Raw genomic sequence first — 24,152 nt, forward strand, 5'->3', positions numbered from 1 at the left:
TGTTGGACATGAAAGGCGAGAAGAGCAAGTATAACTGTGTAAATCATATATTAGAGAGAAACTAGAACTATTCGTTTGTACAGAACCCTAACTGATGAAGTTCTGTGCTACATTGAATACATTGGGGTCCAAATCACAGTAGTTTTGTGTCTGGGGTTCTAGCTAAGTTCTCATCTTACTTATCATACATACTTTATCTGTACAATTTTGTGATACCAGTCAAGTAATCAAAACAGATTCAATTACCTCTGTGCACAGCAAACACCATTCCAGACAGTGTTGGCTCTAGAAACAGTCCCCAGCCTTACTGTAGTCCCTCAGAAAATGTGATTGTCTATAGAAAGGAAGTCAGAGTCCCGTGCATATGCAAGGAGTGAAAAGAAATTGAAGTTGCTGGAATCCAAGATAAGGGATGATTACAACTCCAGAATTGCTGGCCCTAGTTTGAATGTATTACTGCTGAGTCACGTTTTTGCAATTGCCTTCAGCCACAGCCTGATCAGGTCTATTATGCCTGTCTTGTGATCTGACACTGTCACACTAAATCTCAGATAGATAAACCCTAAGCAATTTTCACTGCAGTATGTAGCAGAAATCACTTCAAAATAGAGAGCATTTTGTTCCTTTGTAGCTTTTACCTGTTTCTGTGGAATTCAACACGACATGCATTATGTATTTCCCTCAGCACAGAAATAACATGGAAAACTTGTGAAAGATTTTTCTGAGTTCCTTCCTTGATATGACTGAACTTTTGAAGTCCATGGTATAAGAAAGCAAAACCCAATGGTTATGGTTGGAATTTGAGAAACCTGGTGTCAGCCCTCTGCAAGATTACCTGTGTCTGTCCTGTTAAGACCAATGGCAACACTTTGATCAGAAACAGCTGCAATGGGAGCAGTGTCAAACCATTAGCAATGTGAGACACACACACACACACACAAAAAAAAAAAAAAGGGCAGGAGATTGGTCTTGCTGTGTGCAGGTACATCAACAGGAAGCATGGACAAAACATCTTCTGCCTGTACAGGCTGTTGTCACATCCTTTGGGTTTATATTTAGGATGTTGGAAAATAATCTTGTTAAACAGGTTGAGGGCATCAAAACATATATGACAAAAGACTTTGGAGACCACAGGACCTTGTTGTGATCAACTTACTGTAACATCATATACTTGAGCACAGTGATGTTCACCTCGGGCATGAAACTGGCAGCAGGGATTCCCCTGTTCCACTGCTGCTGCTCACGGTCTGTGACCACTGCACACTCCATCTTTCTGTCAGGTGTTTGTGTACAAAGCATATTTTTCAGAGCAGAGTTCTTGCAACTTAAGGAAGGGGTAAATAAAAACCTCTGAAGTTGCTTCCCTTTCTTTAGAGAGACAAACTGGTTCCAGCACCAGGGCTGTAGCAGTAAGTGTTGCTGGAGAAGAACAGGGCCAAGCAAAAGCAGGCAAGGGATGTACAGCCCCAGAATGTCTCCTGAGCAGCTTGATTGACTTTTTTTTTCCAGCACAACTGCTACAAGGTCCTGCCCTAACATACCTCCTGCCTCTCCCCACAGTAAATATTCCCAAGGAGGTCAGACTGGGTCTGTGATTCCTTGAGCAGCAAGTGCTGGGTGCTCTGCTGCTCAGAGGTGCAGCCATTACCTGCAGTGTAACTGCCTAGCTGTTCTCTTTCACAGCCTGTACCAGCCCTGTGTAGTTTATGCTCCCCTCAATCCTAGCTGTTTAATAAGCTTTACTGCTTAATGATTTTTTTTTTCTCGCCCTCTTCATGTAATATAGCTGTATCTGGAGCACTGGGGATTCTCCATTAATAGCTTGTCCTATTGTGTTTTGTCACATCCTTTCTTGCGACTAGTAATTTATCAGTAGTATTGATTGATTTAAAATTATAGACTTCCCAATCTTTCCTAGCCTGCAGAGTGTCTTTCAAGAACTAGTTCAAGTGATGAAGAGCCCTACTTCGCAGAATAGTCAAGAGGCTGCTCTTTTAGAGCTATTACATTTGGGCTATTAAGGCAAAACACTAAATAGGGGTGCCAGGGTGACTTACAGCGCTCATGTTTCTTTCCTTCTCAGAGGTATGGCTACACATTCTCATTCTGTTTTTTTATTTGGACATAAAACACTAAAAGTACTCAAGATATGTATTCTCATCTCAGAGATTAAAAAAAAATACAAACTCATGGCTTGAAAATACAATCATCTGCTGAAGAGGCCACAAGATAAGCCCACGCAAGTTGAGTTTTGTACAAGGAACCATGATGACTTTGTACACAGGTAGCTGAGCAATGAAAGAAAGAAAAATCAATTGTTCACAAAAGTGGCACCTGAAGGAACTTATATCAAAATTAATTGGATCTGTAAAATAAGGGAAAACATTATTTGCTGAATATTCCATTCAAATTGTTTGCTAAAATCTGTCACAGTAAAGTCTTGACAGACACGCTCATGAATCGTTCAGGTTTACAGCAGAAGGGGCAAAATTTACATTCAGATTTACAAAACTAATAGACAGAATTTGAAGGTTGGTGTGTGTCTGTTGATTGGATGAGAATCCAGACTATTGTAACTGTTCCTGAAATCAGTAATTTTATTATTTTTCCACTACCTGAATCGCCCAGAGGGAAGAAAATAAACTCTATTCTAATTTTCAGGAAAAAAAGCTACAAGAATAAGACTGCAGCCCAAGGAAATATGTCTAATAGCTGTATATTTCCCTCTGGTTTGTTTGTCTTGCTGTTCTTCAGATTTAATCACATCTTTCTTTGCCCTTATCTTATAAAGAGATTTGCTGCACATACATTTAATATATGCTCTCTAGAGCATAATCAGTGCAATAGGATGGTAGAAGAGACAAAGTAGGAGGGATAGGTTTAAATGTGCTTTGTGAGTGGGGCCTAATGGTGCTTGAGAACCACATGGCTTTGGAAAGTTAAAGATAAATAATTGCACCTTGTGAAAAATAACAGGAGTTATATATCTGGCACCTTGTAATTTACCTTTGATCACGCATAAGTATAGGAAAGCATTTTGCTGCTCATAGCTATTGCATTTACTGGAAGCAAATGCAATTAATGCAAAAATCCAGTTATCTTTCAGAACATTGTTATACAGCCAAAGTCATCACCAATCTCTATATTTCCATGAACCAGTTAAGCTCCTTTACCCCTAGATCATGCATTAGTTGAGGGAAAAACGACACTGATAAAGCTTTCCATGAGGGTATGTTTATCTTTGCAGCTCTAGGATTTCCCTTGAGTGACACTACTGCAAAGATGCCCTGAACAAACGTGTACCCAAGAACTGTGACCAGATGCCTGGGGTTTTTTCGCCAACTGGTTTGGTTTGACGCAGGAGCTCACTTTTAAGGCAAATCTCACAGTTGAGTCAGTTTATTGTGCTTTGCTTTGCATCATGGAGCAGTCTCAGAAAACAATCTGGATTCCTTTGAGATGGATCAAAACCAGTAGCACTTAGTGCAACCTAATTGGTACAGGGCAGTCAGCCCACGGCATCAGACTAGAGCTACTCTAAGTGAAACTCCCAAAACACACAGTGTGGACATTACAGCTTCAGCATCAGCTTTTTCCCATCCCAGATCTGCTCCTACAGCACTGAACCAATTGCTAATATAGATAGAGAAGATGTCTCCATGTCTCCAGACTTCTAACTGCCTGGTCTCTAAAGAGGTTAGAGCCCCTGTTTCACGCTTTTTTTCCCCCTTGCTGAATTTTCTGCCATTATATCATGGACATGAAACAGCATATCATCAGACTGACTGCAGAATTTACCTGCTCTTTCTTACTTCCCTTTTTAAAAAAAGAAAATGATCAAAAAAACGCAGCTTATGGAAAAAACTGTTGGTGAAGAAAAGTCTCTCATGTACAGACACCTCAGCATTCAGTTCTGTATTACACTCCTGCTTATCTCAATTTACATTCAAGCAATGACTCAGCATTCAGTTCTGTATTACACTCCTGCTTATCTCAATTTACATTCAAGCAACGACTCAAACAGAAAAATGTGTAAAAGTACCAGGAGAGGCATCCTATTAAAAGTCCTCAATGCAGTGCATAGGTGCAAGCACTGAGCAGGCTGAGCTATATACATCAGCTGTCCTTCACAACCAGTCAGCTGTGAGAAATGAGCCTGACTCCTGGAGGTAAACTTGCAGGATAACATACATTTACAACAGCGGTTTTTTTCTTTTTAAAGGACAATTTGATACCCGATTTGGAATAGTCATGCTTGGTTAGGAAGGGAAAAGTACTCTTTCCACACAGACTCATCAGCACAGAAGTGGAAAATCAGCTATGTTCATCACATCTATGGTTTTCTAGGGTTCCTAATATATGCAGCCCTGTATACACCATTGATTTGATGCTGTCATAGGTCCTTATTATATGAAATTATTTATCATTCTGCCACAAGTCCTTTATTCAGATAGAACTGTTTTCCTATGAGAAATCTGTGTGATGCCATATTTTAATTCAGCAAGGAAACTATTGTCAAGGATTCAATTCTCATTTAAATAATGCTTTTCTTTAAAGATTTCTTAATTTAAACATTTTTCATGTCTTAAAAATTAACTTTAAAATTAAAAAAGAAATTAAACCTTTAAATAAGTATTAATCTACTAAAGTGTCTTTTCGTACGCCTGTTATTCTTCTGATTCTTCAGAATACAATTGGCCAGGACAGAGGTCGAAAAAAGCACCCAACACAGAATGAGCCCATGCCCAATTCCTCCTGCTCTGATACAGAAATGAGACTGACAACAACTTGGTCTGTATTTTAACATTTTTCAGATCTACTGTAACCTTCACAGTTGTGCTCGTCACCCTTTAAGGCTATTTGTTTCATATCTGTCCTGGCTTTCTTTTTTATCTTTCTGTACTCTTCCTTAAACAAGAATGGAGGGGGGAAAGTAGTACCCCCCTATATTTGAAAATATTTTCTATGACTGGTGACACAATGCAATGTTTGATTTTCATATTAATTTTGTGATTTTACCTCCCTTTAAGGATAACATTTAGAAATAGCCTTAGATTGTATTTCTGGGAATGATGATATCCATAGACAATTATAAATCACACTAGAACCCTAGAAATGGCACCAGTTTCCAATAGGGTCCTTTCCTGGGTGCATATAAAGGTGGTTGTGTGTCTTCTACTTCTCAACAAACATTTATGAGTAGAGAGTTACAAATGGCCTCATTAATCAGCAGATGCCAGTGCTCGGCACTGCCCGCCAACCACGGCACTTATTCTTCTGCCTACATGTGTGTTTTCTACATCCAAAGCCCCATTGTGCCTTCAGAGCTGGAGGATGAGGCTAAAGTAGTGATGCAAATGATGGACTGGAAATTAAAGAAATGAAGCAGAAAAAAACATGGTTCCTGCTTCCATTGTTCTGAAGCCAAAATCTGATTAACATCACTGAAGGCAGATTTTCAAAACGGTTTCATTTGCTACCAAGATTCCCAAAAACCAGAGTCCCTTCACGTCTCCTGAGAGGCATGAGAAATTTTCAACTGCAGGTCAAAGGAGAATCATGTTTCCCACCTAAAGAGCTTGGGCCCTTAGCCCGGAGAGGAGAAACACTGCAGCAAGACCATGGGAAGGAACAGAGGTTCCCGCAGGTAGGCAAAGTGCAAATATTTGGGTTATTTTTCTGCAGGAAGCAAATGTTTCAACTTGTTTATCTGTTTTGTTTCAACTCAGTTTGCAGCCTTTGTCTTGCTGGGCTGGGAGATGGTGATTTGGGATTTGGAGCACATTTATGTGCCTGAATGAAGTCAGAGCATGCTTGCTCGGAGGGAAATGTGTTACCGGTGTCGTTTGCTGTGACGCTGCCGCTGTTGATTGAAAGGAGCCTGCTGTGGCTTACTGCTGAAATTACGGGAATCTTCAATAGAGGGACCGACAGCCCTCGGAGGGGGATAAGAAACACAGAAGGGAAAATGTTAAGGTAAAATTATGTTGGTGCTGATCTTTGTTTTTTATATAAACTGTTCCTGCTACGAGCCCAACGGTGACCTTTTCTCACATAGGGTGGTGGAACTCATTCCAGGCAAAAGTATTTGCAAGCGTGCTCACAAATGAGGATTTTGCAGAAGTCCTGGCAGTTTCCATCTGGGTCACCTCCCTAGAATAGGGTAGCAGCAAGAATGCGAGGAGACAAACCACCTCAGCTAGTGTCCGTCTACTATGGCTTACAGGCATGTAACTACACAGAGGTATCTTGGTGAATAGACCCTACGTGAGTATTATACGCTCACTGACTACCCACATAACTTTTTCTGTTCCTCTTCTTTTCCCATTGCTTCTGATCTCTTCAGATCACTAACTACGCAATGCCTACTTCACTGGGATCCTTAGATACTTGTCTTACATAAACACTAACAACAGCCATACTAGTGGTTATACTAGAAAATGTTCTCTTGAAATTAAGCACAAAAGCATTCAAAATCTCCCCTTCTTCAAAAAGCCAGGTAATCACGCTTCCTAATTGGTGTCAAAGCAATTTGGTTTCAGTTGGTCGTTTAAAATTAATAGACCAGGAAACGTCTGGTTTTCTTAAGAAGGGTACTACAGGGACTGTTAGGAAGATAATATGTCCAGAGGAGTCAGAATATACCTCCTACACTGCACTGACCAAGTGAAAACAGAATCTCCAGCAATACCCATCCTAGCACGTAGGGTCTATTCACCAAGATACCTCTGCGTAGTTACCGAAGCATTGGATATAACCCAATTATTAAAGGTGCTTTAAAAGCTGTTTTTGAAATTGAATATTAGACAGGAAAGTCAAATGGTCCAAATCATAAAAATCAGAGTAAAATATGGTGAAACACTCAAACCTTTTATTCTTATTTTTGCTTTACATGCTACCTGAACCTAAAGAGCTGTGGTATGTTCAGTTGCTGAACAGATAAATTGCAAAGCAGTGGCATTGTGCATGCTTAAAACACATATAAATGTGTATTTTCTTCCTATATTTTGTGCAAATATGTACTTTCTTGCCAAAAAGAGAATGTATTTTCTTTAGGCAGCATTGAACAAACAGCTTATGCTTGTTTGCTTTATTCACATTGGTGCAGAACTTGCTTATCATTTACCAGCGTGACTGTTCACCCACAGTTCATTCTGTGCTCTCCTGTTTCCCCATGCCCTCGGGCTCTTCACCTTAACTCTCAGCAAGGCACCAGCTCACCATATTTCATTTTCAGCCCCTGTGTCATCAAGACGGGAGCCACCATAGAGAAGATAACACCTCTCAAGCATGTGGCACACACACTTCGTCTAACACCAAGCAAGCCTCCATTAGAGAATTATGGACATTAACGTGACAGCTTGCCCACAGCAGGGACTGCCCTGAGGCCTGAAGCTGAGCACCGGAGCTGGAGCAGGACAGCCAAGCTCTGCGCTTGGCGCTGTGAAAGTGCTCTCTTCTCTGCACTGGGTACAAAGGTGGTAAGAAGAAAGAAGAATTTTCTTTTCAGGTTTAGACCTAAGCAGGAGAAACCGTTCAGAAAGACCGACACGGCCAATGTGCTATAATGTCCTATATGTTGCCAGATAAACTCCGAAAGCAGCATTTCTCCTCTATGGAGAACTGTTGCAGGAAAAGCTGGCCAGCCTGCATATCCCATCTACACAAAACCCTCAAACCTGTCAGCAACAGCACCCGAACCAGGTACGGACTTTTCCAAATGTTTGTATGGGCTCTGCCTGTGTGAATGGTCAACAACAGCAATGGTAGAGTGCTCAGGAACACAGTGCATCTTGGAAAGGAGAGAAATTTGATTACCTTCTAAATCTGCTACCTCAAGTGGGAATGATTCACTGATGCCAGTAGACACAACAGCGAGGAATCCACCGTATTAACACAGACATTTTTCATTTACTAATTTCATGAAACAAATACTAAGCTAGGCATGCAATTGCCAGACAGGAAAAACATTGTTATAAATGATTCTAATGAAACAATCTTGGGAGAAAAACAGCAGTAGGTTGAACAGAGAAATGTGCAGAGGTTATAGTAAAGTTCTGCGACTCAGAGATCATCTTTTCACCACATGTTTGCACAGCTTAGCTCAATGGGAGTCTTGATCTATGACTTTGCCCCCTAAGCTGTAATCCATATAGCAGTGCTAACATATGTCATCTGGAAATTAGTCTCCAGCTCTCAGCAGCATCATAGATAATCACATGTAGTGTCTTCTTATTCTGTGCTTCAAACATCCTGCAGTAAGTCACATTAACAGTGGATTTTATTCCCTTGCTGGAGGCTGTGAGCCAAAAGATGAAAAGAATTAAGAAAATAAAGCATGCATAAACAAAATAAAGCAAAAAATCACTACATTCCCTAAGGCATCTATGCTTCAGAAGGACCAATGGACACATGGTTTATTAAAGATGATTCTGAATTATGCAGTAAAAACTCCAGCACAGAGTCAACCAAAGCATAGCTCGCTTGACTAGGCAGTTGCACGCAAGTATTTGTCCACAACTTTTTCTTACCGTGTATGCTTCAGGCACACACGTGCACACAGTTTCAAGTAAAAGAGTGCTCTCACTGAATTCAATAGCATGCCTAAATCACATGTTCTGAAGAGTTTTGCTGGATGTGGATCTTGGGTTTCCCCCTAAGAACACAATCTTTTCCTTTTAACAAGTGCTTTTTTAAAAAAAGAGGTCAGCAACAGATGCTGGTCTCTGACACAGCTGAAACTCCTTCATGGATTGCACTGGAAATTCAAGCAATTTATACACCAGTTCTATATGAAGAATCCCTCAGCATCAGCAGTCTAATCCAAAATTACCTTGTATTTCTTCCAAGAATATAATTGTCACACCTATTGTGTAATGTCATCTTAAGCAGCAGAACAATCTGAAGGGGAAAGAAATGCTCTCATTTACATTAGTCTTATCCTAGTTTGTAAGCATCTGCTTCTAGTTACTAGAACCATTTGCTAAGAAGTGATGGTATGCTCAACACTGCCCATAACACCTATGAAACTTTAGTCCCTATCCAGCAATGCCTTTGAGTAACACAAGCTGCAAAATCCATTGAAAGGCTTGTCATGCTTTTATCTCCGGGCACAGCCATTTTTCTGTATCACTCCAGCACTGGCACCTCTCAGCCTCTTTGTCCACTTGAGACAGCACCATCCACCTTCTGGCTCTTCCTCTGCTCTGTTGCCACTTGGGGCAGCTGCTGACGGAGGAAGAACCAAGACAGACAGCCCTTGCTCTCACTGGCATGAGGGGCTGTGATCCTCAGGGACTTTGCTTGGGCAGCAGAGACCCATCATTGGGGATGATTGCAGAAGGATCTCTCGTGGTCTGACCTCTTGTTTGCTCATCTAAGGTACCTGCATCCAGCCCACATTTCCCTGTTGTCTTTCCCTCCTGTGGTCAGAACCCACAAAATAAATAAAGTTAAATAAATAAAAAGCTTGATAAATAAAAGTTCAACGAATAAAAATTATTGATAAATAAATAAACATATTAAATAATGCTAAGAAAAGAAAGCACTAGAATATAATTCTATTTAAGAGTGACTCTGACCTAAGAGCAGCTCTGCTTCAGGGCAGAAGGCAAGTCCTAAGCAAGGGTCAGACTCCAATAGTTTTAATCATGTTACTGTATCAGTTGTCCTGTTTTTGACAGTAGCTGCCAAAGGGAGTGACAGAATCTGGTCCAATCTCAGAAGAAGATAGAGCTTGACTTTTCCTATAGCTCTGTGTTCAGTGAGCAAAAAGAAAAGAATGCATAGAAGAGTAAGCATACATCTATGTCTTCTCTTATCTCATGTCTTGCAATGCTTTTCCTCCAGACTTGCATGCTGGATGTTCATGTTTCAGCAAATTCTGACTCATGACAACAATTGCCGCTGCCCATGTTTTGCCTCACACATGAGAAAAATAAATAAGTGCTGGATATTCAAATCTTTTCCATGTTGTTTTTTTTTAGCTCTGACATGGCCAGAGGATATAAAAGCTGTCCTTGGGCAGCGCTTTCTGTGTTTGGAAAGTGCCTGTATTTGTCCACAGCCCCAACTGGTGAAAACAAAGAAAAATGTGAAAAACACAACTCAACATGCACTGAAGTTCAGACTCCAGACCCAGCACTGGTTTGTTTTCTGTTCAAGGTTTGAATTCTTCTAATACAGTGCCTGTGTGTGCATATGTGTGTATGTGGTTTGACTTCAATATTTCCTGGAGGAATGTGTCCACACAGCTAAACAAAATACCTCCCTGGGGGTAGCTTGTGCTTTACAGTTGCTGCAGCACAGAGAGAAAATCAGATTTTACAAAGACAGAAATGGAGTACATCCTGCCAGGGTATAAGAAAAGCTTCATGCTTGACATCATTAATGGTCAAATTATAACATCAAAAAATAACATTTTACTCCAGTGCATTTAGATCAGGAGCCTTGAAATCTTGCCTATGTCTTTGAGAAAAGAATGAAAGATAAATACATGAAAATAATCAATATTTTCTAGCTATAAAAGGATTATGACCAGGCACCATTTCCAAACCACTCTTTATACAAGTTCCACATGCTTTGTAAGTCACTTTTTTCCCCTGAGGCTTGGTCTGTTAACAAAGAGGTGTATTAAATACAGATGAACAAAAAGATCAGCTCAGAGCTTTTCCTTGTGTTTGCAAATGCCGATTCCTCTACAGGGCTACTCGGGCCTGACACCGGGTCTCTCTCAATGAGGACTCAGCATCCTCAGAGAGTAGCAAATACATTTAGCCTTTTCCTAGCAAGTTCAACACTTGATAGCAAGGCTTAGAAAATGCATCTCACTAAAGATTTTTTTTTGTTCCTACTCCTAACAAAGTATAAAGCTAAACAGAGCCGGTTTACTGGCATCAAGAACTGAAGCACTGTGTTTGGAAATGTAACCCGTCTTTGAAAAGTATGCGTAAAGCAGAATCAAAGAGTCTGCTTTGATCACTTTGATACTTTCCTGAATGTTGTTTGGTTTCTTTGACTCTATTCGCTCCATTCCTCTTTGGTGTCAGAAAGAAAATGGTGTGGACAATGCTATCATTCTCTGCTCGGCACATTGTTTTATTACAGAAGCTCATGTACCTAAATTATGCAATAGGAAGAATTGAAACTGTGTCTTTTTGACATGAACAAAGTTGATGCCAACCTTTTTTGTTAGTGTACAATTAATGAATAAAATGGGTTGATGTTCTGAGTGCGGTTCATAGCGTGGCAGCTGCTGTGCTGCCTGTATATATGCTTTTCACATTCCCCAGGAGCAAATCCAGCCTTTCTGAGAGCGCCGCGTAGCTGCACAGTGCTGCTTGCACAGCCGTTTTAATGCTGTGTTCAGACTGGGGTCTGGTGGGCAACTGTACTTCTCTGGCCAGTGCATTACCTCGTCCTCCTTTGGGCTGCCCTCCGAGGCCTCCAGCCTCTATTTCAGGCAGCTGTGGGCTCTCTCCTAGAAAGCCACTGACCATCGCCCTCTACCTCTGCACCTTCAGTTCTCATATCAGTCAGAGCAGTGGCTGCTGGTCAGCAATCAAGGCAATGCCCAATCCAAAGGGCAGCACAGCTTCCGAGTTTCCAGCTTGCCCAGGCTCCGCAGTCCTTGTGCACCTGGTTTTCTACTTCTTTGAGGGACAGGCATGTATATATGTAGAAATGCCGTCTACAAACCACCTCCCTTTCCAGCCCTATTGCAGAACTTCCCAGTGTCAGCTATGGGAAAATGGGCTGTGAATAAGGGATGCTGTGATGGGCCTGGAGTCCCCTGAGCTATAGAGCCGCAGAGCCAGCTTTGCCAGGAGAGCCAGACAAGGACACAGCTGCTGGAAAAGTAACTGGAACAACAAGGAAAGGGAGATAGAAGGGAAAATGCCCACATTGTCCCATCTCTCCCGTTCACTGAATATCCCTGCTGTTCTTTCTGCACCCCACATGGTTGAAATCACCCTCCTCCACCATGGGTGACCAAAAGTGTATTGTAATATGCCAGATGAGCAGAGCCCTGCTTTTATGCCAGTGTCTCCTTGTTCCTGCTGGCTGTAACTCCTCTGACACATCCCAAGATTGCATTCACTTTTTTGATGGCAGATCTGACTAGTGGCTAATACTATCCCATGATTAATGAGAAAATATGTAGTAATAAACTTAGCACAATTTTTGCGTCCTCTATCATTTCCACTTGCATTACAGTAGAAATTCTATGCAAAAACCCATAGCTAAACACATACTACTATTGGATTTAATCATTTCCATTAATCCAGTCTCTAGTGATATTTATTTCTTTCTTTAGGCTATTCTGATCTTCTTTGTTTATACTGGCTCCTAAACTTTTATTTTAAGTTATGTCATTGGAAGGATATATGGTAATACTTGTCACAGAGATAGATCATGGTTAATACAGTAAAGATAATGCTTCAGTCATGTGTCTTTGTGTTTCCAGGAGTCATTATTTCACACAAACTGCTTGGTTATAAGGTAGACGATGAATATATTAACTCTGGATAATTTAAGGTAAACAAGACAGGGCTTTCCTTTAGTATTTACCCAAGATTACTGGGGAACTGGGCAGCCTCTTTCCCTCTTGTGCACTCACACATGCTTTTACCCTTTTGGGGCTATTTATTTGAGGAACAATGTTTTAACAAAGAACATTTAAATTGCCTCTGCAAACTTTAGCATGGCTTTACTCTTGTATACTCCATGTATATGTATATCAGAAGGACACTTTACATTTCAAAAGCAACACGCTTCTCACAGTTTTTTGAAGACAGCTTCTTATTTCAAGAGAGCTTCTCATTTGCAAGGGTAGCCTCAGCTCTCAGGGAGATCACTGCAGTGACTCACTAGCTCTCATTGCTGATAAGATTGCTTTTTGCCCCAAATGCAGTTTGCCTGGTTTTCAGCTTGGGAAACTTCTTTAAATTCACCAGTGACTTTGCCAGCTAGACAACGACAGCATCAGAGTGTGAATCACACCATTTCAATGGGCTGATTGTGAAATAAATATGAACAGGAACAGCAGGGGGTGGCTTTTCTTTAGCAGTCACAGTTTCCTTTTCACTATATGCCCTTAAAATGCCCAGGCAGCCTATTAGTGGAGGGGAAGATTGATAGAATTGCATTTACATTTTAAATCAAGCCAAGTTCTCACTTCCCCAGCCACAACCCCTCTAAAACATCAAACAAACAAACAAACAAAACAAAACAAAACAGAAAAAGCTGCAGCCAAATAGAAAGGAGGAAAATAAATGTTCATTTGATTAGTCTTCTAATGGAAATCAGCTTAATGGTCCAAAATTAAAAGTATAGACGTTAAAGACCTTGGCTTGTTCTACACATGAAAGGCATAACGCTGCAACTGGGGTGATTCTCCACTCAAAATATTTCTCTTTGTGCCACCCCTCGGTGCTTTCCTCAGTACATTACCCAGCTGTAATGTTGTCTCGGTTTCGTATCATTATTTCTCTTTCCTTTTGGGAATAACTATATGGGTAAAACAAAACTTTATAAAACCGTAAAAGTAAGTAGACACACTGTTGCTGAGAAAGTCCCCCAAGCCACCCTTGGATCTGAGGTGCCTTTCACCCCGCTGGTGGCCATGGACACCCTTCCCCCCTCCAGCACCAGCTGCCCGGGGTGCCCCGTGCCAAGGTGGGATGGCTTAGCGCACACCGGCTGCGTCCGGGAAACTGCCTGGGGACCAGCTGTGCAGGCAGGAGGGCTCCCTTTGGCACCTCGTCCCTGCAGGCGTTCTCAAAACTACAAGTTGAATGCTGCCTGCGCCTAGCCAGATGGATGGGAGTGATATTGCCTATGTTCTGCCTCTGCTGGGACGGCAGGGCAACCTCCTGGTGTAGGCAGGACCCTGCTGCAAGCTACCGTCTTGTTACCGTATAGAGCAAGCAACTATACCATGCACATATGCAGCTACATTTCGCACATTTCAACTAGTTCTTTTCTTAGTCACCCAACTTAAATGCAAACTAAAAACGCACTTGTAGGGACACTTAGTCATCTGGGAATTCATTGCACATGGTTCAGAAGCAGGAGGTTATTTTTCCTTTTTATTTTTATCAAAAGGGTTTTGAACAGAAAAGCTGCAATGGGGAATGAAATTCAGGTTTAAATGACAATTACCTCTGAAATACAGTCTGGTATTGACACCAGTTTCTGACACACTCAGATATTTATTTTTTCTTTGCTTTAAGGTAAGTTGACAGAATGAAAATATAATTGTTAAGTTTATTGATTTTCTCAAACAGAATGAAACTCCACTTATTTTCATCACTTCCGGATTTTACCTAGTAGAGCAGATCAGCAACTATTCCACACTATTTTATCCATTTTTGTTCCATTGAAGAATATTTATACCTGTACAAGGTATTTGTTACAGCATTTGGTTTCGGGGCACTGGCAAAGACACCTTTGAACCTGTGTTGTGCCTCCAACAGACAAGACTCCAAAAGGTAATGCTCTCTGTGAGAAACAAGAAATGATGCATCTGACTTACTCGTGCTTTGACTTCAGGGCTTTTGTGCTTCTAAGACCAATGAACTGCACACAAATTTTAATCTAGAGTGAGAATATGGATCTGCAGGAATCTGTGACGTGTTTTCACTGATGGCAGGATTTCTTCCACTATGCTTAAACATAGAACGTGAAAAGCACTGTACAGAAAAGAAAGTAGGACTATGGAGACATGATGTTATATGGACCCATACTTCACCTTCTCAGCCAGCTGAGATGAGAATTTATTTTACCTTGTGGTTGTTCTAGCCTGCTGGAAGAACTGTTGTTTGTATCTAGAAATATACACAGCAACATAAGCTTTGACGTTTGCAGGTTTCTAGGCAAGAATAAATAGAAAACTGAGCCTGCTAGCATGCTCAGCAGCTACTAAAAAGCTCCTGTGCAGGCTGTAGTTCAGCAGAGAAGTCTCTTTGGATTCCTGTTTTGCTTGGACTGGGCTGTTACATAGAGCTGCACTTTCAGTCTCATCCATTTGTTTTCTTCTAGTCACATAATTCTTCTGAAAGGTGCAGGAATACCAGTCCTAGAAAACGAAGTCCCTCATCTCCTTGCAGATTAACCACAGCAAAGAAGAGCTCCTTGGAGGGACAGCAGATAGCTCAGTCCTTGCAATTTTTCAGCCCTTTAATTCCCCAGTGGGCTTGTATCGGTGACAAATTTGGTAGATTAATTATTTGTATCACCTCTGATACATCCCTTGCTGGCTGACATAATTTTTCATCAGTGTAATTAGGGAGGGTGGGAAGCTGACCAGCAATGATAAGACCTGGAGCTGTCTCTGCCACATTTGCATGTGTATGTGGAGAGACAGAGGGATCGAGGGCAAGGGGATGGCAGGAAAGCATGAATAACTTGCTTTTACTGCTGAACACTGGTCTAAACCCGAACAGGGCACTCTCCCCAAAACCCTGTTGTTGAGGCCCTGACTTCGATGTTCACAAAGAATGCTACTGCCTTAAGACAGCTCACACATGTGACTGGTCCCAAAGCCCAGGTGGAGGGCAGACAAGCTGCTTGTGTGCTATTAGGAGAAGGGGGCAGCTCTGCCGATGCCCCCACCCAGCCAGGGAGCCAGGCTGAAAGCACCGCTGTTTGAGTTGCTCCAACATAAAATTGCCTGTTTCTTAGCAAGGTGGTGAAGGCTTAAGACTAAATCCTGCATTACTTGAATCAATAAGCCTTGCAGTCACTGAAAAGAGTATCACTGACAGGGCTAAAACCACATAATCTCCTGTCTCCCTGGTGCAGATGGCTGTGTTCCCACAGCATCCCTGGGAAATACCATTATCCCCATCACACAGACAGCAGCCAAGACACAGGCAAGCCGGTCTACATCTGCACCACGGCAACTGACGCTCCTGCGGGCATCCCTGAGCCATCCCGGGCATTGCCATCATGCTGATCCCCTTGTGCCCTGGGGGATGCCGGAACATGCTGCCCAAGCCCTGGCCCTGCTGCAAAGACAGGTTGGACACACTGCCCGCAGAGAGGGGCTGGTAAACACAGCCAGTGGCAATGATTCAGTCACTGGTCCAAGGTCATACAAGGAAATTATTCCTGTATCCCAGCCCTGCTGGACTGTCCTGTCTCCATCCTGGACCACAGGACTCCCACTTTCCCTATGTTTTCCTGCAGGGAAAGTGACCAGTGCCAGGTTTGTGCTGGCAAGACCTCCAGATTTCAGAACATCCCATTTCTTTTTCTGACCCAGATGGCTTAGAGGCTTCTATAACCATTTTATTTAAGAAAAGGCTTTTGAGAAGTAACATCTGTTTCCTCAATATATACATAAACTTTAAAAAATAGCAGCAGTGGAGGAAAAAGAAGCCCATACCACTGAGTAAGGAGAAAGGGCTTTTGCTTAACTCTCATAAGAAGACAACATTGCAACACCAGCCCAGTGACAGCCCTGAGGTCCTGCCTGCCTTGTCCATTGCCCACAGCTTGGCCAAGCCATGCCGATCACCTGCAGAGACTTATTGCTAGACTGAAAGAGAAAAGACATGCTGGCTTACCCCAGCCCCAAACACAGGCATGCTGCGCTGCCACTCCCAGCGCCCCTGCCATACCAGGGAGCTGGCAGTGCTGTGCACCAGCACCCCGCAGACCGGGGCCACGTGTGAGGCTGCACAGCCCCTATCCCAACATTCAGTGCTGATGTCTACAAAAAGGCTCAGCAAAACCACTGTTGCACAGTGAGGGAAAACATGACAAGCAGATAAGACCCGAATCAAAATGCCAGGGTTTTGAAAGGGCCATAGCTGGTGCCAGAGCTTGCAGAGCAGTTTAGCTCTGCTCTGAAGCAAGAAGAAACACCTTTGCCACAACAGCCGGCTGAGTCATGGGGCTTTGAATCACTTCTTAAATACACGGGGCTTTGAATCACTTCTTAAATACACAGGGCTTTCTTTGTAAAGCGTCGTTTTACTTTAGCTATTTTTCAATGTAATCAGAAGCTCATTTCATGAGGTGTCTCATGGTAGCCCCCAACTATTTTAAAATAAACATTTTCGTTAAACAAGTGGATTTTGGTATTAGGAAGTCAGCAACTTGAAAGGGCTTTTGTCAAAAGTTGGTGGAGGCCCTGGTAGACTGTTCAAGTATGGGAGGAATTTCTGCCTGCATAGTGAGTCCTTGACTTTTAGAAAAATATTATTGTTTGAGTTTTCAGTGACTTGGAAGCAAAATGAAAACAGAGCTCAACAATTTTTTTTTAAAAATATATACACAGTTATGTCATGATAGGCTTCTAAATTTCCTCTCAGCCCATGTGTCTGCTTCTGCTGTGGAATATTCCTTATAAAAGAGTAAATAAACGCTCTGTGAATAGCATTCAGTGACATCATCAGCCTCCAGAGTTGATGCAAAACTCAGAGTGTGTGTCCTGAGCCCCTGGAGCCCTCATATGCTCACTGAATTGAGTGGTATGATAAAGCTGTGTCTGTAGTGGAGATGTCTAGTCATGATAATCATCACAAATACGGTGGTACTGATTGACTCCTGCTGTGCTCCCTTCCAATGCCACGCTGAGCACTGTCCCACCGACTGGAAGGGATGTAAATAGCAGCTTCTCCATAGAAGCAATCCTTAGATGAGTTTTGACTCTAACCTATTGTGATCTTTGCCTCTTCCTCTCTTGTAGCTCTAAAGACTATTTCCATGTCCATTTTGAATATTGCCTCCAAGATGCTATTAGCCTTTTTGAGGAACAGCTTGTGTCTCCCTGTTACAGACCTTCTCTGCCCAAGGCAAGGTATGCACCAGAATTAATAAGTGGCTTTGCATAAGTGACTGGATAAACGCAGTCACTGAAAAGAGAGTCTGGAGTTTCAAGACCTTTGCTAACTGTGTATTTGGCTCAGATTTGTGCCAGATGCCTTAGACTGAAAGGACTCCCAGTGCTTGGTGTCACTAGCAAGTTCTCCTGAAGTCATCAGTGAGCCTCTTAGTGAAAAAGGAATTATTTGCTCATATCTGGACCATAGATTGAATTTACTCAGAACCAAAGGATAATCTTGCTGATGAGCTACAAACGGAAAATAACTGAGAAAAGAGTATTTGTCTTTTTTGAACTGAGCTGCGTATTTTGCATGCTGAGATGTGCAGAAGTGCTGATGAGCTAGTAGATGTTGGAAAATACCCATCTGGGTCAGCCAACTCTGCATGTAATCTGGCCCAAGGAGAAGAAGATTTAGATGAGGAAATTAAACTCTGGTCCTTCCTTTTTTCCTGAAGAAAAAAAAAAAAAAAAAAAAGAAATAATTTTTTCCTAGTATTTCTGGCAGTTCATTTTTTTAACTATTTGAGTATACATCCATCACAGGTGGCTTTCCTTGAGTTAGTTTATACAGGACCAAAAAGAAACCACAAGGCAGGAATACTGTAGCTGAGCAAAAACTTCAGAGCAAATTACTTCATTGATTTTTCCCCTGCACAAAATAGAGAGTAATTTTGTTTATTTGATTAAATGTACTGGTGAGGCCTGGACCCAACCTTTCCTTTTCTCTCTGAGACAAGAAGAGCTTGGTCACTCAGCAAGTCATTGCACTTCCTGTCTGCAGAAGAAAATCTTTGGGTGAATTTCCCATGCCTATCAGTGGCAAAGCATCTCTGCAAGCATGTGGGGCTGAGCAAATCTCACCTCTTAGGACAAGAGCTGTGGGTATGCAGGCTGCAAGTGTGGGACCAGGCAGACTACAAGTGCAAAGGCATGAACAGTGGGTGGCAGTCCTTCCTTTTGTCACCATCTCAGAACATGCCCACCCAACGCAACACCCTGCACCTTCAGAAGCTGAGAAATAAATGAATTCCAGGTCTCCCATATTTGGGGCAAAAATCATGAGCCCTCAGTGTTATGGAAGTGCTGAGGTTTTCCTCCTCTGTACGACTCCTTGGAGCTGAGGGCTGTGACTGCAGTAAGTGGCATTCAGCACTTATGCTGGGCTCCCTCAGATGTGACAACCAGGTGAGGCTTCTGTGGCATGGGACTTTCACCTCAACTTGTGAGAAAGGGTATTGGGTTAGGCTATGGGAAGCTACCTGCTTGCCTCTGGCCCTAGGCAACCAACATACAGCTCAGTTCATAGTGTAAGTCCAAATCAGTGTTGGCACCTTTAACGTTATCTCATCCTAAAGAGAGAGATTTTTAAATAGCTTTCAGCTGCCTGAATATGGCTAGGACGCAGGACTTGGAGAGTTCTTTTGCTGGCGTTTCATGCAGACAGAGTAGCCACGAAGCCATGTTTGCCACAGTTACTTTGACATCTATCTTTTAGAACATGATCCGTAGTATTTAATTGTAGTTCGAGATAGAGTCATCATTGTAAACTTAATATAGGCAAAAAGCCAAGAAAGAGAATACTGAAAAATAAAAATAAAAAAGCAAATGCTTCATTTTGAAACCATCTTTAGTAACAGCTGGGTTGCTGACTTCTTTTACTGGGAGAGCATTTATGCTGTTCAGAAGACTGCTCTTCTGGTGGTGCAACTACATTTTAGCAGCTTGCCAAATGAGAATGTGATAGAAGGATAATATTTCACTCCTACCCTCAGCTACTCTTCACAGTAATGAGATCATGATTAAGTCTGTTTCTTTACTAGCAAGGCTCACAGTAAGTGACATCCTTTCTTAGGGCATGCACTAGGTAGCTGTGTTTACCTCTATGATCCAGCTGCTTGGGGCCATCTCAGAAAGTTTCCCGTCTTCCTCTGGCCTCTTCATTTGCTTGTCTAGGCACCCCCCTTTCCTGAAAATAAGACCTAGCAGCCCATTTGCCAAGACCAGTCCTAAATCCTCATATCCAGGACTCCCAGCTTTTCTTTCCTTTCCAACTATTTACCACTTTAACCTTCAGGAGCACATGAAGTTACCAAACCAATAATTTTTATGAAAGCAAAGAAATGTATAACAGGACAGTAGTATGCAACTCTCTTTCCCTGTTTTTTCCAGGTGTTTTGGTGCATTTAGGTCAGAGTCCTCTGCAGCATATACAATACTTCTTTTTCCCCAAACTAGTTTTCAAGACTCCAGTTTTCTTTCTGAAATGGCTGTGGGAAACCCCTTTCTTTTATAGGTGTTCAGTCATTTCCCCTTCTCCCACTTTCAGATGAACCCTTCTCGTCTACTGCAAAGCCAGGAGATTGCAGTACTTCATTAGATGCTTTACTATTTTGGTTAATACTTAGCTAGAATCTGAATCTGAAAGGTGGGGTGGGGCTTTGAGGGGGTGGGATAACTTGTGAAATAACCAGTTCTTCATTCAAGGGTAGCTCCATTTTACAGGACAATTAATATGTAAGAACAACATATGTTCAGCCTCAGGCCTGCATCCTGGCATCTGGATTTTTCAGCTCCATCTGGCATCTAATAAAAGAACAGAGTCTCATAAGTTCAACTCAGAAAGCAAAACAGTTCTTATATATTTATGACAGCCATATAGACATGTATTCATTCTGTTTGAGACCACAAATGTGTAAATACACAGGCCTCCACAAGCAGCTGTAACAAGCACTATTGTTTTGATTAAGAAATTGTGAGCATCTGTGTAGGTTAAAGGAGAAAATTATACTAGACCTGGGAGATTTCCTTTATAGCAGTAACCTTTCAGACCCGCTAAGGATGATAAGCAATCCTGGCTGATACTGAAAACACAGGACACCAGTCCTAGAAGGATTTCTCTCTCTCTACAGCCTATATAGTCCCACAGCTGTACGTTACGTTCTCAAGAAAGAGGCACGTGTGCCAAAGCCCATACAGGATCAGGGCCTATGACACTGTGATAACCCTGTGTTGTTTCTTACACATATTTCTCTTGCTTGAGATGCTCACGAGGTTGCTTTCTTTCTGGAATGAAAAGTGCCAGTACTGTTTGGTTTTGTTACCCCCATCTCCTCCTTTCCCTGCTATAGGCAGGAAAGCGCTAGCAGCTCTGCCTCATAGGTTGGCAGGAAATTTAAAACAGCAGCAAGCTGCTGCTCGGACCACCCCCAGACGTTTTCTTTTTTTTTTTTTCCCATTGATGTAGGAGACTATTTAATTGGGGGCTGAGTTGTTAAACTTACTCGTTGATGCTTACCAGTAGCTGCCTGACCACTAACGGTGATTTTTTTCCTCCCTGCCTCCTTTGGACAAGCTCCCTGCAATGAAGGTGCTGCTGAGCCTGATTGCTCTGCTCTCTGCTGCCCTGCTCACCAAAGCAGCCCCACCAACTTGCTACTCAAGGGTGTTGTCTCTGAGCAAAGAAATCACACAGTCCTTTAAGGAGTTACAGACCTCCAAAGCCGTGGTGAGTCGACCTAAAAACTGCTCCTGCAAAGACTCTGCATGTTGCTTGCTTTTGATACAAGTTGCTTTCAAAACAAAACTGCAATGGGTCTTTCTTCTTTCCTGCAGGACTCATGTGTAGAGATGCTGCCCAGGCTGTACTTGGACATACATGTAAGTTTTCGCACTTCTTTCTTACTGCTGTGCAACAAAAGCATCTAAAAAGAGAGAATAACTCTTAAGATTGTACCCCAGAAGAGTGATTTGAAACAAATTTTTAAAAGCTTTATTAACGAGAGAGATGAGTGACTGAAAAAATAAACCCACCTCGTTTTGAACCTTATTAAAATCCCTATGGTGTTTCTGAGATTTTACTTGTTCAAAAATTTAAAAATGAGGAAGTCAATACTTTGAAGTGGTTACCATTTGTAGATTATTAATTTATTGTGATGGAACCTTTACAGAGGTTAGATATGTGCAACAAAACTTTGAAAAATAGTTTACAAGAAGAAATGCAAAATAAACTTTCTTCACATAATAAATCTACTTCATTTTATATCATGAGTGGCTTCTAGCATGCAGTTTTAATAAAAAATACCTTGATGGTTTTTCCTGTTTTAAATAACCACTTGTTGAATCCAGAAAGAAAAACTGTGCCTGCAGGTATGAAGTGTGGTACTGAGAAAAGACAGCAGTAGTCATCTCCCAGCAAAAACAAAATAGCCTCTGCCCTGGGATATTCAACATATTTTGCTTCTTTTCCCAGTGCTCCACTGAGTAACTAAAAAGTAGAAAATATCAGACAAAGCAAGAAATGTCTCACACATTTTGCCAGAGGCAACTATACTCCCGCATCCAAGTCAGGATCCTCTAGATCCCAATTCAAGAGCTGCCAGTGCCTCACTTGATTGCAAAGACCAAACAATATAAGCCCAGTGCCTCAGTTTCCCCTGCTTTAAAGCAAGAGCTGGGATATTTATTTACCTGCTTCACAAGGGCATGAAATTCATGTTGGATGTGCTTTATTTTGATAACACAAAGTCTGAGGCAAAAATACTCTGAAAAAAATTTTGCCTCACGCTTGCAGTACTGCCTATTGTACGGGAACAGAAGAATCATGTCTGTGAGATCTTGATAATCTGTTCATCAGGTTCATCAGTTAAATCGGGTGCTCTCTTAAAAGTGAGACTGTACCTATTCTGTAGGTAACTCACCTACTACAGGAGCAGATTTGACTGTATTTGCACTGCTGCCTCCTAAAGCATGTCGGAAACAAGCTGGCAGACCAAAATTGTGTCTATGCACTTTTCCAAGCACTTATTTGGACCAAACATCTTTGTTATGAAATACTGGTGGTAAATTTTCCTAACTAAAGGTTACATAGATTACACATACATGGAGGTAGGAGTTCCCACAGAGGCAGTAAGAATTTTGTAAGTGGTGGATGAGAAACATAAATCTGTGTTTGTGCAGGGTTACACATACCTCTCTTGCATGCTTTTCAGAATTACTGTGTGTTGGCAAAACTCCGTGATTTTGTGGCCTACCCCAGATGTGAGAGAGTGCTTGAAGTGAGTGAGCTGAAGGAAAAAGCCCGGAGCCTGTACACTATCATGATCTCCCACTGCAGAAGGGTAGGTCAAGGTGCACCAACAGGGGCATAGCCTCTGCTTTTAGAACTCTCTGTCTCCTGTCCCCTGACCAGAAACACTGGATCAGGGCCTGAGCTTCTCAACACTGTGCTGTCTTCTGCCTTCCTCCTTACAGATGTTAACCTTCCCATTATTTTTTTTCTCCAGGACTTGGTGTTCCTCACTGATGACTGTAGCGCTCTGGAAAGTCCTGCGCTGCCTCCCATTGAGCCCTCCATCATTGATAGCTAAGAGGGAGTCAAGCCAAAAGTTATGCCTGGGAAATTTTCAAGGATACCAAGAGTCAAAATATGTATATGCAGTCAACTACACCTTTAACAACTAAGATCTTTTTCAAGCACACTAGCAATATTATCTCAGACCTACCCATTTTTCTCTGCCCTGGCAGGAAATGAACCGCATGCCTCGCATACCTGCTGAGCTGCTAGGGCAGCTACTCTTAGAGAGCGTTTTTTCATTTGGCAAGGTATGATATTTCAGCTTAACCAAATGTTATAAAGTATGTTTTGTTTGAACATTTGACACTAGATTTTTTTTGCTTTTTATGAATAACTAGATTCATATAAAGAAAATACATTATAATCAATATTCTATCCTGACTTAGTAGTTCTTCTTTTATTAGATGGGCGTGGAAGGGACCATATTATTTTTTCTTTAACTGTTTGATAGAAGTGTAACTCTGTACTGGCAAATGTCTCTCTACCTATATAGCTCATGTATGTATGCTGATAGTTTTTGATGTCAGACTTTTATGGATAGAGGTGAAAGTAATCTGTCTCTGTGGAAAACCAAATAAAACCAACTTTTTAACCCAAGATGTTTCTGTTACATCATGTCTTTCAAAATCAACCCAAAGTTGTCATTCTTACAAACTTACTTTTCACAGTTCACTTGCTTGTTGCTTTTCACAGCATAAGCCATCTTTAGCTTTGTTTCCATAGCAGTGTGAACTTTGTTGTGTCTGAAAGATTTGACAATGTGTAAGTTCCTACTGGAAGAATTTTTACACACTGCAAACAATTCATTTGGAAAAATTAGTGGATTTTTTTAAAATACTGTTTCTGTGTTACGAGGGTGTAAGTTCTGAGGCAGTGGCTCAGAAAGCCTATTAAAGGTTTGGACAGATTGTTAAAACACAGCCCATATACTGAGCTTCTGAGATTAATAAAATTTCCAGATAA

The 24,152-nt window shown here is 41.7% G+C and overlaps 1 protein-coding gene across 2 annotated transcripts; it reads left to right on the forward strand.

Annotated features, from left to right (window-relative positions):
• The first annotated feature begins 21,106 nt into the window (after window positions 1-21,106).
• Window positions 21,107-23,806, forward strand: CYTL1 (cytokine like 1). 2 transcript variants are annotated; one of them, XM_040582369.1, is made up of 4 exons: window positions 21,107-21,341; window positions 21,449-21,493; window positions 22,825-22,953; window positions 23,119-23,806. In XM_040582369.1, the coding sequence occupies exons 1-4, from the start codon at window positions 21,198-21,200 to the stop codon at window positions 23,200-23,202; spliced, it is 402 nt and encodes a 133-aa protein (XP_040438303.1). In that variant the 5' UTR covers window positions 21,107-21,197; the 3' UTR covers window positions 23,203-23,806. The 2 variants fall into 2 exon arrangements, with proteins under 2 accessions (XP_040438303.1, XP_040438304.1); XM_040582370.1 differs by having other exon boundaries at window positions 21,107-21,338.
• The last annotated feature ends 346 nt before the right edge of the window (window positions 23,807-24,152 follow it).

This window comes from Falco naumanni, chromosome 1 (genome assembly GCF_017639655.2).
Source record: "Falco naumanni isolate bFalNau1 chromosome 1, bFalNau1.pat, whole genome shotgun sequence".
In the NCBI taxonomy this organism is placed as follows: domain Eukaryota; kingdom Metazoa; phylum Chordata; class Aves; order Falconiformes; family Falconidae; genus Falco; species Falco naumanni.